Genomic DNA, 21,286 nt, shown 5'->3' with positions numbered 1-21,286 from the left:
ATCAATGGATCAGCGATTGATCAATGGATCAGTAATTGATCGATCTATCTCTTTCTCCTTATCTGCCTCGTTCTGAACAGAACCGTTTCTCCCTTTCTCTTTTTTGTTCTTTTTTATATGCCTCTCTCTAACCCTGTCTGTGATCCCCCACTGGGAGTTCTCAACTCGCAACACCTGCTGAAATAAAACGGGGAAGAACAAATAAGCAGAAAAAGGGGCTTTTTTTTTTTTTTTTTTTTTTTTTTTTTTTTTTTTAAAGCCAAGCATTTCCTTAGATCTGGGAGGCCGTGCCCCACATCTCACCACGTAGGTCCCTGCCTGCAGGTATCGGTGCCGGGCAGTGGGCCCTTCTCCGAGCCCCCCAGGGGCTGGCTCTTTTCCCAAACCGTGGTTACACATCCGAAATCTCGGCCGCTGTCGGGGCAGAGCCCCCTGCCCGTGCCTCCTGGCCGCTTTGCCACATCCCGGGAAGTTTTGCCGCGACCTCGGTTGGGCACCCGTCTGCCGGGGTGCCCCCCGCCCATCAGCAGCGAGTCAGAAACAAAGAAGAAAACCCTCGTGGGCTGCGATTCGCCCTTTATTGTGAACCCCAGACGTCACACGCGCACGGCTATAGATGGAGCTCGGGAGCCCAGGCCAGCCCAGTGCAAGCCCACGAGAGCTCAGTGATGGTGGTGGTGGAGCTGGCTGCCGGGGGGGGACGCGGTGTCTGTGCGGCTAAGGATGTGTTACAGAGGCGGGCTGGTCCTCATGTAACTGGAGAGCGTCTGTAATCTACAGAGGGCGAGGACGGAGCGGGAGGGAGCGGAGGTGCCCTGTGTATTTCCCAGCCTCGCTCTCCCCAAGAGGAGGCCGCCGGGAGCCCCTCTCTCCGACCCCCCCCCCACCCCCTCCCCATCTCCCTCCGGCTCGGCGCACCGAGGAATGATGAAAAAAACCAATTCTGCCAAAAGGGTGAGTTCGGATCGCTTCTGCTCCGGGGCACGGTGGGGTGGGGGAGGCTCCCGGATGGTTTGGGGAGGGGGAGCTCGTCGCCTCCTGCCGCCTCTCCCCACCACAGCCCCTCGCTTTGCGAGAAGAAAAAAAAAAAAAAAAAAAAGCAAGCTCAACCGGATCAAAACAAAACCAAACCCAGCGCCGTCTCCCTCTCCTCTGCTGCCCAGCGCCTCTCCTTCCTCTCGGATTTGCCCGGAGATGCAATTCGCCGCTCAGGGCAGAGCGATGTGGGCAGGCAGTTTTCATTTCTGCTCGCAAGGAAACGATAAAATCCAGACACCATCTATCTGTCGCTTTGCTCGGTGCCGCCTGCGTGTGCCTGCCGTGCCCACAGATCTTATCTGCCCCTGGGCAGAAATCTCGAGCAGAAACCCGAGCATGGATTTCGCCTCTGGGACTAAATGTTGATAAAAGGCTCAAAAAACGCGATTTCCACTGCAGTAAAAAAATAAAAATAAAAATAATTAGTTGCAAATCTCCTCGTTCCTCTTTCCGGCAGCAGATGCACGTTGGGGGAGGCGAATGCAACCCAGGCGCCTTTCTTATATAATGCAGGGGTGAAACCCTGCCCGTGGGGCTCGCGTCGCCCCCCCGGTGCTGTCGCTGCCCCGGAAAATCCACGCAGAGGGGACGGGGCCAAGAGGCGGTGGGGGGCCAGGGGCCGGGGAGCAAAGTTGGGCGAGGAGGGAGGGGGAGAAGGGGATCGGGAAAGCACGAATTAACCCCGTTTTTCCTCCCCGTTTCCTTCCCTCTCCCTTTGTGTTAGGGCCACCAGGATGGAAACCAGCAGTCTGCGCAGCCCGAGAAGGTCGGCTGGGTGCGGAAATTTTGCGGGAAAGGCATTTTTAGGGAAATCTGGAAGAACCGTTATGTGGTTTTGAAGGGAGATCAGCTTTACATCTCGGAGAAGGAGGTAGGCTCGGTTTCGTTTTCCTCTCCCTTCCCCCCCTTCTTCCCTTTGCACATGAAAAGCGCCGTGAGCCCCAAGCCCCCCACAGCCCCCAGGGGCCAGGACCGGACCCCCCCCCCTTACCAAACCTCTCCATGTCCTCGTGCTTGCTGTCCCCAAGAATGGGGAAATTCAAGGGGTTCACCAGCAGCTGGAAGCGTGCCCCTGCTCCAGGCTGGGGCCCGGGGCTTGCTGTGGGGTTTACATGAGATTTAATGGGATGTGACTCGCAGCTGGGCCCTGGCTGTCCTCGCACAGCTGCCCCCCCCTTAGTTTTGTCTCAATCAATTTATCAGGAAGGGACCCCCCAGGCAAGAGCTCTCCTCCCTCTGAATCCTCCTTAAAAACTCACTGTGAGGGGTGGGAGGGTGGAGAAATTGGGGTAAAAACACCCCATTTCGGTCAGGGCCTGGTGGGTCCCTGCCTCTGGTGTCTGGCTGTTGTTCAGGGCTGGGGGCTGCTCCGAGGCACGCCGCCTGGCCCAGCCTGATCGATTTAGGACCAATTTAGGATCTGGAGAGATAACGGGGTCCTGAGCATGATGCATAATTTGATTTAGAGGCGAATTGAGTCACGAGGCACGGCAAAGCGCAGGTGGGGATAAACGCTGCAGGGTAAAGGGCCCAAACAAGGGAAGGAGCAGCGACTGGAGGCACCCAAACCGAGTGTGTAGGTTTGGGAAAAGTCGGGCGGAGAGACAGGTTCGGGAGGCAGGCGTTGTGGCCAGGAATCCTTCGGTCCTGCACATCTCCAGAAGTAACACGGGCTGGATAGGATGTGTTTTCAGCAGCAGGCCCAGTCACCTCGCGTGGCTCCCCCCAAGCAGCTCCCGCAACCTCTGGGGCCAGGGGTCCGAGCTTGGGACCTGCTGGACACAGCGATGAGCAGGAGGGGGAAAGATTCACCCACAGCATGCTGCTGTACCGGCCTGGGGGAACGTTTTGCTGTGCCAGGGCCCTGCTCTGAGGTGGCGTGGAGGCAGATGTTTGGGCAGAAGGAAGCCTGGTTATGGGCTGGCCACATGGAGCTTGTGCTTAAAGGGGAGAGGAGTCCCCACCAGCGAGTCCAAAGGGCCCTCCCCGGGATGGGGAGCACACGGGGTCGTGCCTGGGAAGATGAGAGCATTTTCCAGAGCCCCGGCCACCCCGAAGGCCCAGCTGCGCTGCCACGGGCTGTGCCGGGGTGGGTGGCGTTGTCGCTTGCCAGTGCCCCGAGTCTTTGAACGGCAGAGAATAAAGCATGAGCAAAAGGCTCTGCTTGGCTGAGCAGCAGGGAAGCCTGGGCAAGCGAGGCTGCACTCATACGGGAATCACCACCAGGGAACATGTGCAGGAAGAAGCTGTCTGTCTGTCCGTCCGTCCCTCCCATCCGCGTCTCATTAACAGCCCTGAGCTCCACGTCGCGGCGGGCACGGGGTGCCTGAGTGGCCACGGGGTGCACCTGAGGTTGCTTCAGGGCGAGTGCATTTCTTTCTTCACGGGGAAAAAAACCTAGCGTGTGTGCAGCTGAAGCAGTGCTGTAGCTGTGTGCATGCGGGTATGTGTGTGAAAGGCCATAAATAACGCGCAGCAGTGACTGCCTATGTCTTTATATGGAAGAATCCGCGGTGGTGTAGTGATGTGGTTGCAGAGGTAACATCTGGCTGCGTGCACGTGCACCCAAATGTGTGCCTGTGGGAATGAAAAACCCACCCGTGTCCCTGCTCCGGGGATCTCAGGGTCTGAGGTGGCTCCGGCTGCTGGCATGTGGTGCTGGTTTGGGGTGTGTGTGCGTGGATGTCTCAGGTTTGCACATGGATGTGTGTGTGTACGGGGAGGTGTCCGGTGTGTGCATGCATGGATGTGTCAGGTGTTTGTGTGTGCACAGATACTGTGCGTGTGCGTGGATTCGTCAGGTTTGTGCATGGATATGTCTGGTGTGCGCATGGACACGCCTGCTGTGGCTGCCCACTGCTCTTCATTTCCAGGGCTTCCCGCTCAGTGCAGCTGGGACTTTTAACCCCAAAACCCTTGGCAGAGCCAGGCCTCCGCACACCAACCCACTCTGGGACCCGCCGTGGTGCCTGCACTGCCCCCTCCGCGGAGCCACGTGTCCCTCGGTGCTCAGGCTCCCTCCGTGCCCCCTTCCCTGGCAGCAGGTGCCTGAGGCTCCTGCCAGTGGCTTAACAAATTGGGACTTAAGTGGAACAGGACGGAGCCTCTTTGGGCTTTTCACACGCCAGATTATGCCCAGTGGAGAAAATGGAGCCACTGCTGGGTTGTGCTGGTGAGCGGTGCGGGAGGCTCCGCTCCGGAGGCAGCCCTCTCTGCTTGGGAATCGCTGCTGGGGGGGCTTCGGCCACAGCCAAGGGGGAAATCACCCATTGGGAACCCCGAGGAGACACGGGCAGAAAGCTCTGGTGGGAACGGCCCCTAGGCAGCTGGAAACTCAGCGAGGAAGCTCCATCGCCTGCTTCAGCAAAAGATCAAAGCCCTCTGCTCTAAATTATTTTTGCTCCATCAAAGCCACCGGGGCAAGGTGGATCTGGTGGCTGGAGCGCAGGAGCTAACTCCCGCATTAACCTCGGTGTTTCTTGTCAGCTCCTCTTAAGCTCAGCAGCTGCTGTGGACCAGCAGGCGCGTTGCTCGTGGTACACGCAGAAGGGGGTCAAATGCTGCCCTCAGCTCTGTTCATGGGAACCTGCTGGGAATCCCTGTGCCTTTCCAGGGGCCTGCCTGGGACCTGTGCTTGGAGGCTGGCTGTGGTTTATTCATTTTGGTTAGGAGGTGCTGGGAACAGCTGATAAGAGCCTGGGCTTTCTCCCTGGTGGAAACCAGGTCTGGAAGGAGAGGAACCGAGCTTTATTAACCAGCTGATACACCTGGAAAAGGCGGGCAGGGCTCTGAGCTGTGTTCTCGCATTCGGGCATCAGCTGGAGGCTGTGAACCTGCCCTCCCAGCCCCAGCCTTTCGCCCTTCCAAGCACGCACCGAAATGGGAGCTGGGGTTTGCAGCCCGCGGTCAGGGCCGGGAGCCTGCGCTCGGCTCCGCCAGCCGAACTCGGTGAACTTAGGCAAAAAATCCCTTCATTATTTAGCATTTGGTCATCAGCCAAAAAAAAACAACAAAAAAACACCATTCAGGGCAGCAACACGCGCGGCAAGATGTGCCGAAGCGAACGGCTCTCTGCGAAGCAAAACCTCCTTCAAACTATTTCTGCGTTCTTCCCCCTCCACACCGGCTCCCTTCGCCTCCCCTCCCAGCCCCCCAAATTTCTGGTAATTGTTCTCCTGTTTGTAGCGCGGCTTTGTTACTGCTCCGCGCTTGGGAATTGCAGCCAGACCGCCACAGACACAGCTGGGCTCCTGCCACTTCCTGCCAGGAAGCCCAGGGCTGTCCAGACAGCATGAAACGGCCCCGCGATGACGAGATGTTAATGAGGAAATGCTTCTCGGGGCTTCCTTCAGCCTTTTCTTGTTTGCTACCAACGGCGGCGACTCAATTAGCACGAGAGCACTTGAAAAGTCGGCTGCTCTCGCTCCCCGCTCGCTACGGCACCACCAAATGCCCGGCGCCTGGCAGGGATTTGTGCACACACGTGGGTGTGCAAGGGCGTGCGTGTGTGTGCAGAGCAGTGCCTGGTGTTCCTGTGCATGTTCCCTGTGCACACCACGGCTGCGAAGCGCCGGTGCTGCCCCAGTGCTGCTCCCGTGCCGGTGCCACTCGTGCCCACAGGGAGGCTTGGGATTTTGGCCAGCTGGGACCTGCTGCCCCTTCCCTCCTCGCCTCTTGCACCTTGAAAGCTTCCTTCCTCCCTCCCCACCTTCCTCCTCCTCATGCTCGGCCAAGCTCGGTTCCACACTTTGCACTTCGGACACTTTTGGCACAAGGTCTTGGTGGCCCCGTCCCGCACGATGGCACAGGCAGCACCAGCGCTCCCAGTCCTGTGCCGGGGTGGCTGTGGGTTGGGGTGGCACGGCGCGGGGAGCGGGGCCATGGGTGCAGGGTGCTCCGAGAGCCGAATTTCTCGCAGGCTGAAGATGGGGGAGCAAGGGATGGAGCAGGTGGCAGCCGAGCGATAGCCTGATTTCAGCTGAACTGTGCAGAAATTTCGGTCCCTCTGCTGGGTGGCAGAGCTGAAGTGAAACTTTCGTCTCCGCTCGGGGAGTGCAGGCTGGCCGGTGCCAGCCCCCAGGCTGCCAGCGTTGGGCTGCCGGGCTTGGCAGGTTTCTTGTTATGCCCCGAGCCCCTCATGAATATCTGGTGGATACGTTCTGCTCGGTGCCTCGTGATTTTCTGCAGCCTTCTGTATTTGCGCCGAGCCTGCCGCGTCGCAGCGGGGAGCTGTTCGGGTGAATCCCACCAAAGGATCACGAGGGGAACCTCTTGCTGCAGAGCAGAGGGCAGGAGCTGGCCTTTCAGGAGGTTTGAGACCCGTCTGCTTGCCCCACATCACACCCATGGGGGAGAAAGGACCCAAACCCACCCAGACCCACCCAGCACCCCGAGCCAAGCGCTCCCTGGTTGCTCTCAGCCTCAAAACTCTGGTGGGAAAGACCTCAAGGCAGCCCCGTGGAAGCTGCAGGAGCCCCAAAGGTTTTCCTGCGGGGTGCAAAGCTGGGTGGTGGGCAGGATAGGGCCCGACACCCCACAGGAGGACTGGTGGGCCCTGGGGAGCCACCACCCCTGCAGCCCGGAGAGCCAGGCACAAACAGGGATGGGAGCTGTGGGCAGGAGATGCTCAGCCCTTCCCAGAGCTCAAACCTTTCCTCTAAGAGTTTCAAATTTGGCATCCGAGACTGGAAATCACCCCTCCTTCAAACACCTGCGCTCGACCCGCACTCAGCAGAGGAGAGGAAAACGAAGGAGCCCAGGGGGCAGCCACAGCAACGCTCCGGCTGCGGGACCAACTGGGATGGAGCCACACGGCACTGGGTCACCCCGACAAGAGCAGAGCCCAGCGCTGCTCTGCAGCCTCCTCCAACCCCTACAAAACCCCACAGGGTGAAGGAGAAATCGCCCCACATCCCTGCTGCCGGGGACGGGCACCGGCGGCTCCTTCCTCCAAAACGTCCCCCAAAGCCCCACGTGCTGCACGGCTGCACCAAGCCCAAAGCCCTGCTGGTGGAAAGGAGGAGAGCCCCCTCGCAGCTCAGATTCTGCCCAGTTTGCCATGGGATTGCTGCGATATTTGCAGCAGCAGCAGCAGGGGAACATCACGCACAGCACGCGGAGAAGCACCTTGGCTCGGTCAGCGCAGAGCCAGCATGGACCCAAAGGATTTTTTTCACTTGCAAAGAGCCAAAAACCCCCGCAGGGGGCTGAACGTGCCCACCTGGCCCAAAACTAAAGTTCTGGACCCTAAAGCCATCCCTTTAGTGCTCACGGATGGGGCTCAGCCCTTTAGGGTTTGTCACAGGTCTGTGCACACGCAGGGCACTGGGGACGAGCGCGGTGCCGCAGCCCCGGCACACGTCAGCCCCGGTCTGGTGGCACCTGAAGGGTGTTTGTCCCCACCACCTACAAGCCTGAATGCTCTGCAGACCCCTGTAGGTGGTCCTAGGGGTGAGGTAGGCTAGAGGCAAGGGTTTGGGCTCCTGGAGGGAAGGTGTCTGGCTCGCCTGCCTCCACCGCGCAGGCTCTGGGTGTCTGAGACGCGAGGGGAGGGCTGGGGAAGTCCCAGTGACCTACATGAGCAAACATCTGGAGCAAGGACTTCTGCCGCAGCCGGGGCTCGGGGGGATCGGCTCCTCCTGCCGCAGACGGCTCGGGCTGAGTTCAGCCAAGATTCTTGGAAAGAGGTGGATTCAGGATGGTGCCGCGACGAGGGGAAAGCCGATTAGAAACGCACGGGGAGGGAATACGAGCGGGCACGACGTGCCAGAGACTTTCCTATCTGGTCACAACAGCCCATAGGCTGTCGTGAGGATGCTTTGAGCAGAAATCAGGCGCTTTTGGGGCTGCGCCCTAGAGCCTGGGGCCAAGCCTGGGGGTCCAACGTTTGCTAAGGACAGCAGCAGAAGGGAAGGCTGCACCCCACGGCTGCTAGGGGAATGGATGTGGAAGCAGAGACATCTTGCAGCAGCTGCGAGGTGGCCGGCTGGTGGCTTCGCAACGAGAACTGAGAAATGCTTGCGGCCTCGAGCCTCGGCCCCGGCGCTCGCTTCCCCCTCGGATGTCCCACGGGACCCCAGGCCGAGCCCCCGGCGGTGCCTCGATGAGCCCTGAGCCCCTCGTCGGGGAGCAGCACGCTCCTGGTGGCCGTGGGCCGGGGCTGGGTGTGCTTCACCCACCCCCCGAATCAGCTGTCAGGCTGCGCTAATGCCACCGGGTTAAAAATAGGAAGCGCTAAGCTTCATCCCTCCGGCTGGTGCGGTGCTGTCTCGGGAAAAGCAGCGAGCACCAACGTGATCGCCCCTCGTAGCCACCTCCTCCCGCAGGCAGGGTCCTCTCCACGCTGCTGGCACCGATCCTGCTCGGTTGGGGGGTCCGCAAGCACCGGGCAGAGCCTGCCCACCCCGCGGGGACTTTGGGGGTGGCGCAGTGACCGCAACGTGCTTGGGGTTCCCGGAGGAATCCTGGAGCAAAGCAGGAGCTAACCCAGGAGACTGATTTTCAAGTAATCCTTCTAAATACGTCTCCCGACTCGAGTTAATGATACCATGCTGAAAAGCTCTGTTTTTCCCCCAAAACTGAGCGTAGCATCAGCTAGCAGTGCTGCACTCGTGCCCTGGGTGGGCGACGCTCACCCCAGGTCGGGCACCCCCCGTCCGTCGGCACCTGCTCCAGCTGACACCCGCCCGGCGGCCGTTTCTGTTTTGTTTTGCAGGTAAAAGATGAAAAAAACGTGCAGGAAATGTTTGACCTGAGCGATTATGAGAAATGTGAAGAGCTCAGGAAGTCCAAAAGCAGAAGCAAAAAGAACCACAGCAAATTTACCCTCGCCCACTCCAGGCAGCCTGGAAACACGGTACGCAAGCACGCGGTCAGCCCCGGAAAGCCGTGAGCTCTGGGGGGCTCGATGCAATTTTGGGGGGTGACACCGGGCAGCCTGAGCTCTGCAGGAGAACAAAATGAGGTTAAAAACCCACAGATCCCCACCGCGGGGCTGGTGGCACTGGGAGAGCTGTGGGGAGGAGCGGGGGCTCTGCTGTGGGGTCGCACAGAGAAGGTGGCCAAAGGGAGCATCAGAGCCGCAGGGGGATTTGTCCCATGAGTGCTACCTAAAAAGCTAAAAAGTGCCAGGATGGGGGCACGGCTGCCTGGGAGCAGGACCCCGGAGGTCTCAGCTCCTCTGCAGATGGAGGCAGCCTCCGTCCTGAGCCATCCCTGGCTTTGGGAGGAGTTGGGTAACACCCTGCAAGGCAGACGGGGAGGAGAAGGGGGAAAATGGGAAGCGGCCGCGCCGTCCCCAAGCGACATGAGCAATGGGACAATTGAACAAAACGCTGCAGAGGCCAGAAGTGAGCATCCCTGGAGGGCTTTAGGCTCTGAACCGAGTCCCTTCTTTTCTAGGCTCCAAATCTCATCTTCCTGGCTGTGAGTCCGGAAGAGAAGGAGTCCTGGATTAACGCCCTCAACTCCGCCATCACTCGTGCTAAGAACCGCATCTTGGATGAGGTGAGCGGGACGCCGACGTCTCAGCTTTAATATTTTGGGCGATGCTTTTTGGCTGCCTGTAGGGTGGGCTCTGCTGGAGCTGCCGGTGGTTTGACCCCACCTAGCCTCAGAATTCCCGTGCGAGCCCTCAAGCCTTGCACAGGGATTGGGATTGTGGAGGGGAGGGCTTCCTAGGGCTTCCCAGGGCTTCCCAGAGCTTCCCAGAGCTTTTCAGGGCTTCCCAGAGCTTCCTTCCTGTCCTCGCTGTGCGTTTGGGTTTACAAAGGAGCTTTAAGCAGTGGCACTGAGTTAAGGAATTAGCTGAAAACCAACACGGTCCCCTGCTGAGAGCAGCCCACGGGCACCATCTGCCACCCCACCTCGGCCCCTCTCCATCCTGCCGAGCCCTCCGGAGCCGGGGCCGTGCCCCTCGCCGCGTTTCAGCCCTGTCTTGCATTTTAATGCTCCGTGCCAATGATTTTAGCCCCCAGCCTCTCCCATCCACACTCAGGGCTGCGCTGACGGTGACACAAACCCCTGTAGAGAAGGGGAACTTAGGGCATAGCACAGGAAAAGCTTCGGAGCAGGGATCGGGATGGCAAGGCAGTGGGATGGCTGGCTGTGAGGAGAGGCGATCGATCACCGCTACGGAAATCTCTACAAGTAGACGCAGCTGGGAATGGCCAGGAATGACTCCAGGCACAGAGGGGATGGATGTGGGGACCCCAACAAACCTGACCCCTCGTAGGAAGCGTTGGGTTTCCCGAGAACCCGGGTGCTCACCGGGCTTTGCCACCCCTGTAGGTCACTGTCGAAGAGGACAGCTACCTCGCCCACCCGACGCGCGACAGAGCAAAAATCCAGCACTCCCGACGCCCCCCGACACGGGGACATTTGATGGCTGTGGTACGTACGGCAACCCCCAGGCCGGCTAGGTAAAATTCCCTGTGGTTATTTCATTTATAAGCGGGTGCTGGAGCTCTGGCCTGAGCTGTGACTTGCCACGAGCCTCGGGGCTCCCCTTGGGTGCCAGGAGCAGCCCTCCGGTCCTGCAGCGCTCTCCATCGCGTTGTGTAGGTCTGACAGAGTCACCAACACCCGTGTCACCAGGGCTGGAACCGAAATGCGCCTTCAGGGTCCTGCTGGGGGGCGTCCCTGGGGCTGGGGGCCGTGTCCCCACATTGGCACATCCCACTGTTTGTCCACCCCGTGCCCTGGCTAGGAGCAGGGACCCGGCACACACGGGGGCTCTGCCGCTCGCCCACGCTCGCTGTTGTCCCTGCTCCATCATGGCACACCCAGGGGACGCACGCCTGAGGTTTCGGTGCCTCTCCAGATAACACGAGCCTAACCCAGACCTCTCTGCCCCCCCAGGCATCTACCTCAACCTCTGACGGCATGCTGACCCTCGACCTGATCCAGGAGGAGGACGCCTCCCCGGAGGACCACGGCACCTGCGAAGAGAGTTTTCGGGTGGACCTGGACAAGTCGGTGGCACATCTCGCCGCTGGCCGGCGCCGCTCGGATTCGGAGAACGTCAAAGCGCCGGAGAAGGGCCGGACTGGGAGCCTCCCGAGGCGGGAGGTGACCTCGTGGGACAGGTCCGCGCCGCGCAATGACTCCTTTGACAAAGGGACCATGTACACCCCGCAGGTCCCCAAAAAGCTCTCGCACTCGGAAAAGAATAAATGTGCCTCCATGGAAGAAATCCTGTCCCGGCGGGACTCCTCCGCGCACCGGGCGGTGCTGAGGAGGGGGCTGGAGGCGCAGTTTGCCTCCGCGGAGCCGGAGCAGCTGTCCCGGATACAAGAACTGGTTGCACTGAAACTGGAAAAAACTCAGGAACTGCTGACGGAGGTGAAGGGCTACGGGGAGGGCAAGAGGAAGGCCAAGGACTCCAACACCAGCACCAGCACCACCACCTCTTCCTCCTCCTCGTCTTCCAAGTCGGACTCTGAGAGGATCCTGCAGGAATCCGAGAGGCTGCTGGGGGAGGCTTCCTCCACCTGGAGCCAGGCCAAGAGGGTGCTGCAGGAGATCCGGGAGCTGAGGGACCTGTACAAACAGTTCGAACTGCAGCAGTCGGACTCAAAGCCCAAACAGAGCTCACAGGCCCACTACAGGAAGAGCATGATGTGAAGGCAAGCCTTGGGATGGGGAGGGAGGGACACGGGAGGGCGGCCGTTTGGTCTTTTTTCTTTTTCTTTTTTTTTTTTTTTTAATTATTATTATTTTCAGTGTTTGAAAGAGTGAAAAGGTGCCTGTTCTCACCTGAGTTTGCTTCTCAAAGCTCGAACCTTTCCTCTCCTCCATCACCCCTCCACCCACCCCACCCCCCCGGTGAAACGACCCCGTGCTCCAATAAATTCAGTTGCAGTTTATACCTCCTATTTTAAAAAGCACCCTTTGCACCGCAGGCCCCCAGCTTCTGTCATGCTTGGAGGACGGCAGAAAGCACCAGCTCCTACAAAATGCCCCTGCATGCCTGGAGCAGCACGTGCGTAACGATGGGGACGGATGCTCTTGCGCTGTACGAGCCCTGGCTTTGCTGCTCTCCAATCCGAGCTGTATCCTGCACCGCAGCTCCTTGACCAGGAGTCTTGTCTTGCTCCCTCACTGTCCTCTCGGAAATAAATGACAAACAAAAGGTGTCCGTCCCAGCCAATGCTTGCAAGTCCCCCATCACCCAGGAACTGTCTCGGAGATGCTCGGAAGCTCCGGCTGACCTCAGGTTTCCCGCGAGCCGGCGGCGGCGGCGCGGGCTGGACTGCAGCCGCGAGGCTCCCGTCCGGGCACGGTCCCGCTGTGAACTCCGGGGTCGGCGGCTGCTCGTCTCGTGGTACATTTTTCAGCCCTCCAAAGGGAGGGCAGCAGGTATGCAATCCGTGCCCAAACCAGCCCTGGCTCCGGCGATGCTTTACAGACCCCCCCCCCAGCCCCGTGCGATGGGAGTGAGCGGCTCCACGTCTTCCTTTCCGTGCAAATAGAGGATGAAAGCCTTGAATCTACCCGACAGCCCGTGCGGGTTGTTTGGCGGGGTTGTTTGCTGGCTTTTTCATTTTCATTTCTTCTTTTTATTTTATTTTTATTTTTATTTTTCCTCTTTTCTTTGAGCTGAGGGGAAATGGAAAAATCAGGGTTGCGTGCAAGCGGCAGCCGGAAACCGAGAGCCAAAGGGAGTTTTGGTGGGTTTGAATCTCTCTCGGTGGCGTGGCAGCGGGTCGTCCCTGCTGCTCCCTGGGGTCAGGATCAGGCCCACCAAGGCAAGAGCTTTGCTCCACGGGGCTCAGCTCGCATGCCGTTACGCAGAAGGGCACGAGGTGGATGTCAGGATGTCTCGCAGGGCTCAAAGTACACCAATGTGATAACATCCAATCGTTATTTTATTTTATTTTTTTTTTAAAGAAATCCAATCCCCTTGCCTACATTGCGAATAACCCCTGAAAATATTAAAACCAAGAGAGTTATTTCCTGGCTGCAGTCGGTGTTGTCTATTTTCTTTTAACCCCGGGCTCCCTGGGACAGGAGGCCGGCTCCCGTCACTTGTGCTCCGCTCCCCAGGGCCGTGCTGCTGAAGCAGACGCCAGCGCTGCGAGGAAAGCATTTCTGCTTGGTTTCCATTGCTCCTCCTCCCACCTTCCCATCAGAATCGTTACTCCTGGCACCGGTTTCCTGAAGGTCTCATTACGGACAGGCTTCAAACCCAGCCTCGCACCAAGCTCTTGCTCGCTCCCGGCTCTGGCACAGCTCTTGGCCCGCCACCGAAGGATGGTTTTGGGACGGCAACACCGGCGTGGTCATGCTCTGCTGCTGAGCCCACGCTGCTGCAGGCCGGGGGAACACATCTCACCCATCCAGCACTTCTGTTCTAGCATCTTTCTTCACCTTTGGTATCACTCGAAGGATCTGTCTGGTTGCATCAGAGGAAAAAGCATAATCCCTAGAAGAGACTAAAAGGGAACGCACGTGAGCCACTCCGATAAAACCCTTCCCGTTCAGCTCTTTGATCAAGAGAACAAGAAAAATATGCAAATCATTTCCAGGTGTGACACTCAGCATTAACGCTAGCCTTGTTTTCAAAGTAGGAAAGCTATTCCAAAAGCCCGGCGGTGTGAATTGCGCAGGGACGCGCAGGTGCCACGAGCGAGGATGGGAACACCCCTGGTCTTTCTTCAGCGCCACGTTAACACAGAAATCGGCCGATTAACAGAGCCCAAGCAGTTCCAGAGGCACTGAGGTCACCCAAAACACATCCCTGTTTTGTGAAGTCAACAAGCATGTTTCGGTTCTGCCTTGACATAGTTTTGGGGCTGGATCCTCCTGGCCGTCCCCTGCACCCTGCTCCCCACAGGAGGCATTGCATGGGGGCAGAGCGACGGGATGATAGCAGCTTTTTGGCCCAGCCCGTGCAAGCCTTTTTCCTTGTAACTAAAACGAGGTTTGGAGGAGATGATGGGGCTGATTTAGGGAAGGTTCATTGTTGCCAAAGCTGAATTTTCTTTCAGATTTTGCTCCTGTTGGGAAGCATCATTTCTGGCAGGGCCCAGGGAAAGGGAGCGTCTTATGAAGGAAAAGAAAAAAAAAAAAAGAAAAAAGACTTTTCAGAGTACAAAACCTCTATTTTTCACTTGGGAATATTTTTGTATTATAAAAAAAAATAAATAGTTTTCCCTTAATAATTGCTCCAAGTCAAAATAAAACATTTTGTTTTACCAAGCGCCTCCCACTACAAAGAGAAAGGGTAGAAAGATCCCCCACCCCTTCTCCCAAATGGGCTGTAATTCTGCGCCCTTTTTATTCTTTTTTTTTTTTTTCAATTATTTTAAAATTTTCAAAGTTCTCCCCTGTCAACCCGACTTGTGGGATTAGAGACAAAAAGCCAATTACGAGCAAGAATGGCACGTGCATGGAAAACGTGCCAGCCACTCCATGCTGCTGCACCTTGAGCGCAGCCCCCAGCAAGCAGACCGAGAGGGGGTAGAAATTTTGCTTTTTTTCAATAATAATACTGATAACAAAGAGCCTTCAAGCCACAAAAAAAAAGTTCTGCAAAGGATTCCAGTAGGTGTTTTGGGGTCAGGAGGGTTCGGGAGCCCACCCGAATCACAAGACACCGGGGTCACACCCTGAGAAGCTCCCCATTGTCCCCAGCATCACTGCTCCTTCCAAAAAGCCCCTTGGAGCTGCTCTGGGTGGCAATTTTTTTTTTCAGGGAGCCCAGATGTCCCCAGGTGAATGAAATCATGAATGAAGAGTTTCTCTGAGCCTGGTCCCCAGCCAGCAGGACGAACGGCAGAGCCTACCGGGGAGCCGAGAGTTTTGGCATTTTGCTTTGGTGCTCACCAAAGGGGGACGTGTCCCCTGGGACGCTGCACAGGCAGGGAAAACTTGCAAGGGGAACAAGTGGTGTTGGAGGCAAGCAGAATATTTTTAAGGCAGCAGCTCAAGAATGCCAAGAGCAAGATCCCTTCGTGTGCCCAAGCTGGGGGAACCTCAGCATTTGGAGCCCGTCCTCCAGGCTTGGCCCCACGTGGGCCTGCAGCACCGTGCCCGGTGTCACCGAAGAAGACAGGGAAGAGCCCCAGGTCCCTGCCCACTGGAGGGCTGGTGAGCAGCCCAGAGCTGCTGAAAATACCTGAAAGACAAATACCTGAAAGAGATGGTGCAGGAGCAGCTGTAGGTGCAAACAGGAGCTGGTGCCGTGCAAGTACTGACCACGGTTTGACTCCGATGCGTGCCCAAGTCAGGGATTGAGGTGTTGAGCTGTGAAACGCCCTTTCAAAAAGGAAATTTCCAGGCTGGCTTTATTCCGGAAAATCACTCCCGACTTCTCCTTCAGGGACATTTCCAAAGGCCTTTCGTTTTGATTTCTGACTTTCTTCCCTTTCAGCTGTCATCCCCAGCATTATGCAAGCGTTTACAAGGGAAAGCATTGCCAACAAAGTGGTGGACCCGCCAGAGCACAGAGGGTTCGACGCTCTCAGCACGGCCTCCTTCCTCCTCCTCATCCCGGTGGGGGCTCTCGGAGGGACCCGGGACTCTTGGGGAAAGCAAGAAAACCGCCCGCCTGCTCCCCCATCACCTCTGCCTCCCTTCCCTTCTGCAGCCCAGCCTCCAGAGCTCCTCCAGCCTCACTCCCCACTCAGAGGGCAACGCAGGGCAGGGGCTGTGGTGCCCACCAGGGTGCGAGGTGCCCACCGAGGTCCGATTTTGTTGAAATCCCCCCCGGGACCGCACCTCGGGGTCCCGCTTGCGTGGCACACACAGCGGCGCGGTGTCCCCGAGGCTCCCAGCCACACGCTTGTTTCTCAGGTGTTAAAACTTTGAGCGTTATTTAAGACTTTTTGCCAAATCCCCTTCCCCAAATCTGCCTTCCCTTCTTCCTGCACAGCTGCAGCGTGCCGAGGAACCTGCCCCGAGCCTGCTGCAGGCTCCTGTTAAAGAAGCTTGCACCTACTTACTGGCTTTTTCAATAGGAAACAGCTTTCCTTGGCTCTTTTGTAGGGAAACTCCCCCCAGCTCTCCTCTTACGTGTGCTCCTGTCCCTCCAAACACACCAAAAAAAAAAGGCAGGAGAAAACTTAGAGAAAAACTGCCCCCTGCTCCATCTCCCCCCTGCTCCATCTCCCCCAGCTCTCCATGCTTCATGCACGGGCTCTCTAAAGGAACGGGGACCCCGGCCCCTTCCCGGTTTGGTCGGGCTCGGGGGGCTCCAATAAATGGCACCATCCCCCCCCCAACCCTCCTTGCACACCCGTGGGGACCACCCTGGGGGCTCTGTCTCCTTGCTCTGGCTGCAGCCTCCCAGAAAACTTGAAGGCTATGCACTTCTGGGATTTTCTCCCTCGTCTGCCTGTCCTGAGAGCAGAAGGGGCTGGTCAGAAGCCCCCAGCCTCCTGTCCTCCCCCCAGAACAACTCCTGAATGGCTTCCAGAGGGCTGGGAGCTGTTTGCACCCCAGCTCCAAGAGCCCACAGCCAACAAAAGGCACCAGGAAGAAGGGAGCGGGGACTTTGCAGAGCTGGGGGCAAGAAAAGGGGAGATTTTAGGGACCGGTAAGGGGGCTGTAAAACACGAGGAGGCCGAGGCCTGGAGAAGCGTGCTCTGGGAGGCCGCGCTGTGCTGGCCAAAGGAAGCAGCAGGAGGAAGGCTGCCCCTGCCCTTGCCCAGCCTCTGGGCTCCTCCATGGCCTCGACAGAGCTGGGTGGGCACCCGGCCATCGGCCTGAGCCCGGTGTCCCCCCCGGCAGGCCCTGCTTTTGGTCCCGGTGCTGCTGGAGGACCGGGGCGCTGCGCCCCAGCCCAGCCCAGAGCCAACTCCCGGCCTTCTGGCAAAGGATCTCAGGGACTCACGGGTTTTAGTTATTTGCTGGAAGGTTGGTTTGGCCTTAAAGGACAGCGGCGTGGGCAGAGCAGGGAGGTGGTGGTGGCCAGCCCCTTCCTCTTCTGGACATCACGAGCTCCAGCCCGCGAGGAGCCGCCAGCAGGGCCGGGTGCTTGGCACCCACCAAAGGCTCCGGGTTGCATGGACGTCCTCCAAGCGGCTTCTCCTCACAGCAGCCACGCAGTTTGCAGGGATGCCACTGCCATGGGTTGCAGGAGATGTCTGAAGGCCACCACGATGAGGGCAGCCCTCGCCAAGGAGCTCACCTGGCTGCGGCGCGAGGCTGCGGCCACCCCCTTTTTCTGTCTCCTGCTTTGCTCGGACACCCAAAGTTCCTCTGCGCTTAGCTTCCATCCATCACCCAGCTCCGGCAGTGGCTGAGCACAGGGGAACGTAGATATCGGGAGCACGTTTCAACACCCACCCGGTCAGACCTGCCCAAAGTTGGCTTTGTTGTGTGGTACCAGGGCGCGCTCCTCTTCCACCGCTCTTCTTCCACCACCCAAAGGGGTCAAATCGTCTGCAAACCAAGGGAGCGAAGGAAAACCCCGGAATAACGAATCCTCATGCCTAACAAACCGTGTGGCTTCATCCCCCAACTAGGCACAGCCCAGAGGAAAACAAGTTTCCAGAAAAAAAAAAAAAAAAAAAAGGAATTTAAGGGCTTGGGTCCCCCACCACCTCTGAGAGCGTGTCGGTGGTTTGGGAACAGAAATGCCACCGAAAGGGACAGGATTCGTTTTCTCTGCCATCAGTCAGTTCACATCCTTACCCAGAAACGGTATCACCAGTAAATCTAAACTATCGCAGACGCTCATCTTGGGATGGATAAATCACCTTCCAGGGGTATTGATTTCCTCCCATTAGCTGCACACAAGCCCAAGCAGCTGAAGTTGGCGGAGCTGATTCCTGCCCATAAGCAAAACGCCATGTCCTGCCTCTAACTCGTCAAACTCCTTAGAAAGCCTTGGTTTCCATGTCTATTGTACAAAGGGGCTTTGAAGGTGCTATTTTTTTTGCTGCGACCGCTCAATAGAATATTTACAGACCTGATTTTGTTGTTGCTTGATCTATCAATTCTTTTCCTCTCTGACTTGTATTTCGGTTTCTCCTTTCCTCTTCTTACAAAGGGGATTTGGGAGGGGGGAGTGGAATGGGTTGTTGCTTTTGGAACCAATCTGCACTGATTTTTATGTCAATTAAACCTTCCATATGTACAGACTCTGGGACTTTGTTCCAGTCTGCTGCAGCTCTGTTTACTTTGATTGATTTTAAGGCTGTGATGAAAAGAATTTTTTTAAATTAAAGGAAAACTATATAAAAAAAAAGAACTCTTTCTTAATAGATTTTGCATAACCAGAACCACCACGTGATGTTTCCAGGACTAATACTGAGCACATTTTCATGCTGATGAACCAGATTGCCCCACGAAGAGCTCTTTTCTCGATGGAGGTGCCGTGCCCGTGACCTGCTGGGATGGGTGGTGCTGGCATGAAGCATCGGGTGCTGCTCATACAGGGCACAGGCAGCACTCAGACCCTGTCAGCCCCACAGCAGCCCTTGGTCACGACCTGCTGCCACTGCCAGCATCCCCAGCCAGGTACCCCCGGAGGCAGGTTTGGGTCAGGTATCAGGAAGAAATCTTTCCCCAGGAGGGCGGCGAGGCCCCGACGCAGGCTGCCCAGAGGAGCTGGAGGTGCCCCTTCCCTGGGGGGGGGGCCAAGGCCAGGCTGCATGGGGCTGGGGGCAGGAACCAGGTGGGTTTTGAGCTCCCTGCCAACCTCACCCATCCCACAACGCTGTGACGGGGACAAGGGAGGCTACCAGCGGGCTGGGACTCCCAGCATTTCCTCCCCAAACCATCGATGGAGACCTGGGCTGGGCTGGAAGAGGGCAGCGAGCTCCTTTCCCTCCCAGGCTCCCACCAAAGCCTCCTCCCCGGAGGCCAGCAGGCAGGGGAGGCTCAGGACCTGCTGCCTGGAGGAAGCAGCACCCTTTGCCACGGCGAGGTCCGCAGCAGCAGAGCTTATTGCCACCCCAGCAGCTCATCGCACACGCACTGCCCAAGCTCGCGGCGTGGATGCTCTGCAGCTCCTGGAATCGCACAGCTCCCTCCTACACGTCCTCTAAATATACAGTAACACCCCGCAGGATGCAACGGCCAAGATTTGGGTTCTTTCCCTGCTTACAGGTCCCTGGCTGGATACCAGATGATTCCTGCTTAAGGCACCTGGACTTGGTGGTCTTTGTAGGTCCTTTCCAAATGAACCGCTCCATCCCATCCCATCCTATCCTGTCCTGTCCTATCCTATCCTGTCCATCCCATCCCATCCCATCCTTGGGGATTAAATCTGAACATCATGCCTTTGCATAACCCTGTGAAAGGACAGGCTCCTTACCAGTGCCTACAAAATCACTCTAGTGCTAGCTGTTGGCAACAGAAAACCAACCTTGGCTCCCTGCAACCTCCTCAGCAGTAACTGGTGGTCTGCAGGAAGCAAGCGTTCAGGCTAGTGCTGCAGCGATCCAGGCTAAGATAGGAAAAACAGGTTGGAAAACTAGATTTAAGATGCACAAAAAAAATGCATTTAAACTCTTCCAGTTTCCATCCTTTCTAGGCTTGCTCTTAAACCCCAAGAAATGTCCTATTTCTTGGTTCACATTTCAACAACCTCACCTACACATGGCAGCTCTTGCAGACTGGCTTCAAGAAATCACTCTTAAAAATCAGATGGAGACTAAAAACCTTCAGCAGCTGTAGGAGTTGGCCTGTAGGATTTCCACCCCCACTGATGGATTTGCAAACCCTGCTCTCAGTTTATAAATCTCAGCCTCATTTTTATTAACCCTGCCGTGGCTCCACAAATCCTGTTAGAGATGCACAAATCGCCCCAATCTGCACCAAAGGAAAAGCCCCGATTTATAAACCCACACGTTCTGCTTGGGCAGCGAGGCCGTGCCGTGTCGGACCCGCTTCACAAACCCGCTCCCGTGGTTTTGATCTCAGCCTGGTGCTGCCTCTACCTCTGGGGGAATTGCGGTGGCGTGGCTCTGGGAGCTGGAAGAGTTAAGAAGAACGCCAAAAATTAAGGTTGGGGTGAGCCAGAGGGTTGTTGCAACGGCTCTTCTCTGATTTCCAGCCTTCACCTCCGTCTGCCCCAGCCTCCACCTGCTCCAGCCTTCACCTCAACCTGCTCCTTCACCTCCACCTACTCCAGCCTCCACCTGTTCTGGCCTTCACCTCCACCTGCTCCAGCCTTCACCTCCTCCTGTCCAAGCCTTCATCTGCTCCAGCCTCCACCTGCTCTGGCCTTTACCTCCACCTGCTCCAGCCTCCACCTGCTCCAGCCTTCACCTGCTCCAGCCTTCACCTGCTCCAGCCTTCACCTGCTCCAGCCTTCACCTGCTCTGGCCTTCACCTGCTCCGACCTTCACCTCCACCTGCTCCACCCTCCACATGCTCCAGCCTCCACCTGCCCTATCCTTCACCCCCACCTCCTCTGACCTCCACCTGCTCCGACCTTCACCTCCTCCTGCCCTGACCTTCACCTGCTCCAGCCTCCACCTGCTCCAGCCTCCACCCGCTCTGGCCTTCACCTGCCCCATCCTTCACCTCCTCCTGCTCCAGCCTTCACCTGCTCCGACCTCCACCTGCTCTGACCTTCACCTTCTGCCCCAGCCTCCACCTGCTTCAGCCTCCACCTGCTCTGACCTCCACCTCCCCCAGCCTCCCCCTGCCCCATCCTCCACCCCCCTCAGCCTGCACCCCCCTCAGCCTGCACCCCCCCCAGCCTCCACCTCCCCCAGCCTCCACCCCCTCCTCCCCCGGCCTCCCCCCCCCAGCCTCCCCCCGGCCTCCCCAGCCTCCCCCCTGGCCCCGCCCCTCCCCGGCCTCTGCCTCTCCCGCAGCCAATCAGCGGCGCGCTCCGGCTCCCGGCCATATAAGGAGCGGCGCCGAGCCTCCCACCCCCCCCCCCGAGCCCCCCCCCCCCAGCATCCTCCTCCCGGGTCCTGAACCCGACGCCAAAAATCCCCGTTCCCAGCTTTTTTCCCAACCTCAAATTGATGTAAAACCACACCAAACTCGGGGCTTTTGTCCACCAACGCAAAAGCAATTCCCGTTAATTCAATGCCGGGGGGGGGGGGGGGAGAGATAAACGCATCTTCCTTGGCGGTTTCTTGCAAGATGCGTTAAAAAAAATAATAAAAAACAATAAAAATAATTTTAAAAAGAGAATATTAAGAATTGGAAAAAAAATAATTGGATATTTGGAATAGAAAAAATTAAACAGAAAACCCCTGAAGCCCCCGGTGCCTCGTGCCAGGTGGGTGGATGGATGCCCAGAGCGATTCCCGGAGGTGCTGGTGTAGGGAACTGCAGA

The 21,286-nt window shown here is 57.7% G+C and overlaps 1 protein-coding gene and 1 long non-coding RNA gene across 7 annotated transcripts; one reads left to right on the top strand and one right to left on the bottom strand.

Annotated features, from left to right (window-relative positions):
• Positions 1-340: 340 nt before the first annotated feature.
• On the top strand, positions 341-18,235 carry PLEKHO1 (pleckstrin homology domain containing O1). 6 transcript variants are annotated; one of them, XR_014686255.1, is made up of 8 exons: positions 345-954; positions 1,763-1,909; positions 8,753-8,893; positions 9,439-9,543; positions 10,327-10,428; positions 10,897-11,663; positions 11,940-12,396; positions 15,413-18,235. XR_014686255.1 is itself a non-coding variant. In XM_084500798.1 (7 exons), exons 1-6 carry the CDS (start codon positions 925-927, stop codon positions 11,659-11,661), a joined length of 1,290 nt encoding a protein of 429 aa, XP_084356924.1. In that variant the 5' UTR covers positions 341-924; the 3' UTR covers positions 11,662-11,663; positions 15,413-18,235. The 6 variants fall into 6 exon arrangements, 3 of the variants coding, with proteins under 3 accessions (XP_084356924.1, XP_084356925.1, XP_084356923.1); XR_014686256.1 differs by having other exon boundaries at positions 13,084-18,235; XR_014686257.1 differs by having other exon boundaries at positions 13,048-18,235.
• Positions 15,880-20,146, bottom strand: LOC311425199. The gene is made up of 2 exons (XR_014686259.1): positions 20,074-20,146; positions 15,880-19,962 (listed from the first exon to the last, which is right to left on the bottom strand). It is a non-coding gene; the product is annotated as an uncharacterized lncRNA (long non-coding RNA).
• Between the last annotated feature and the right edge of the window lie 1,140 nt (positions 20,147-21,286).

Source organism: Aythya ferina (genome assembly GCF_964211825.1).
Source record: "Aythya ferina genome assembly, chromosome: 29".
Taxonomy (NCBI): Eukaryota; Metazoa; Chordata; class Aves; order Anseriformes; family Anatidae; genus Aythya; species Aythya ferina.
The sequence above is the reverse complement of the archived record's forward strand: the minus strand, read 5'-3'. Positions and strand labels throughout refer to the sequence as shown.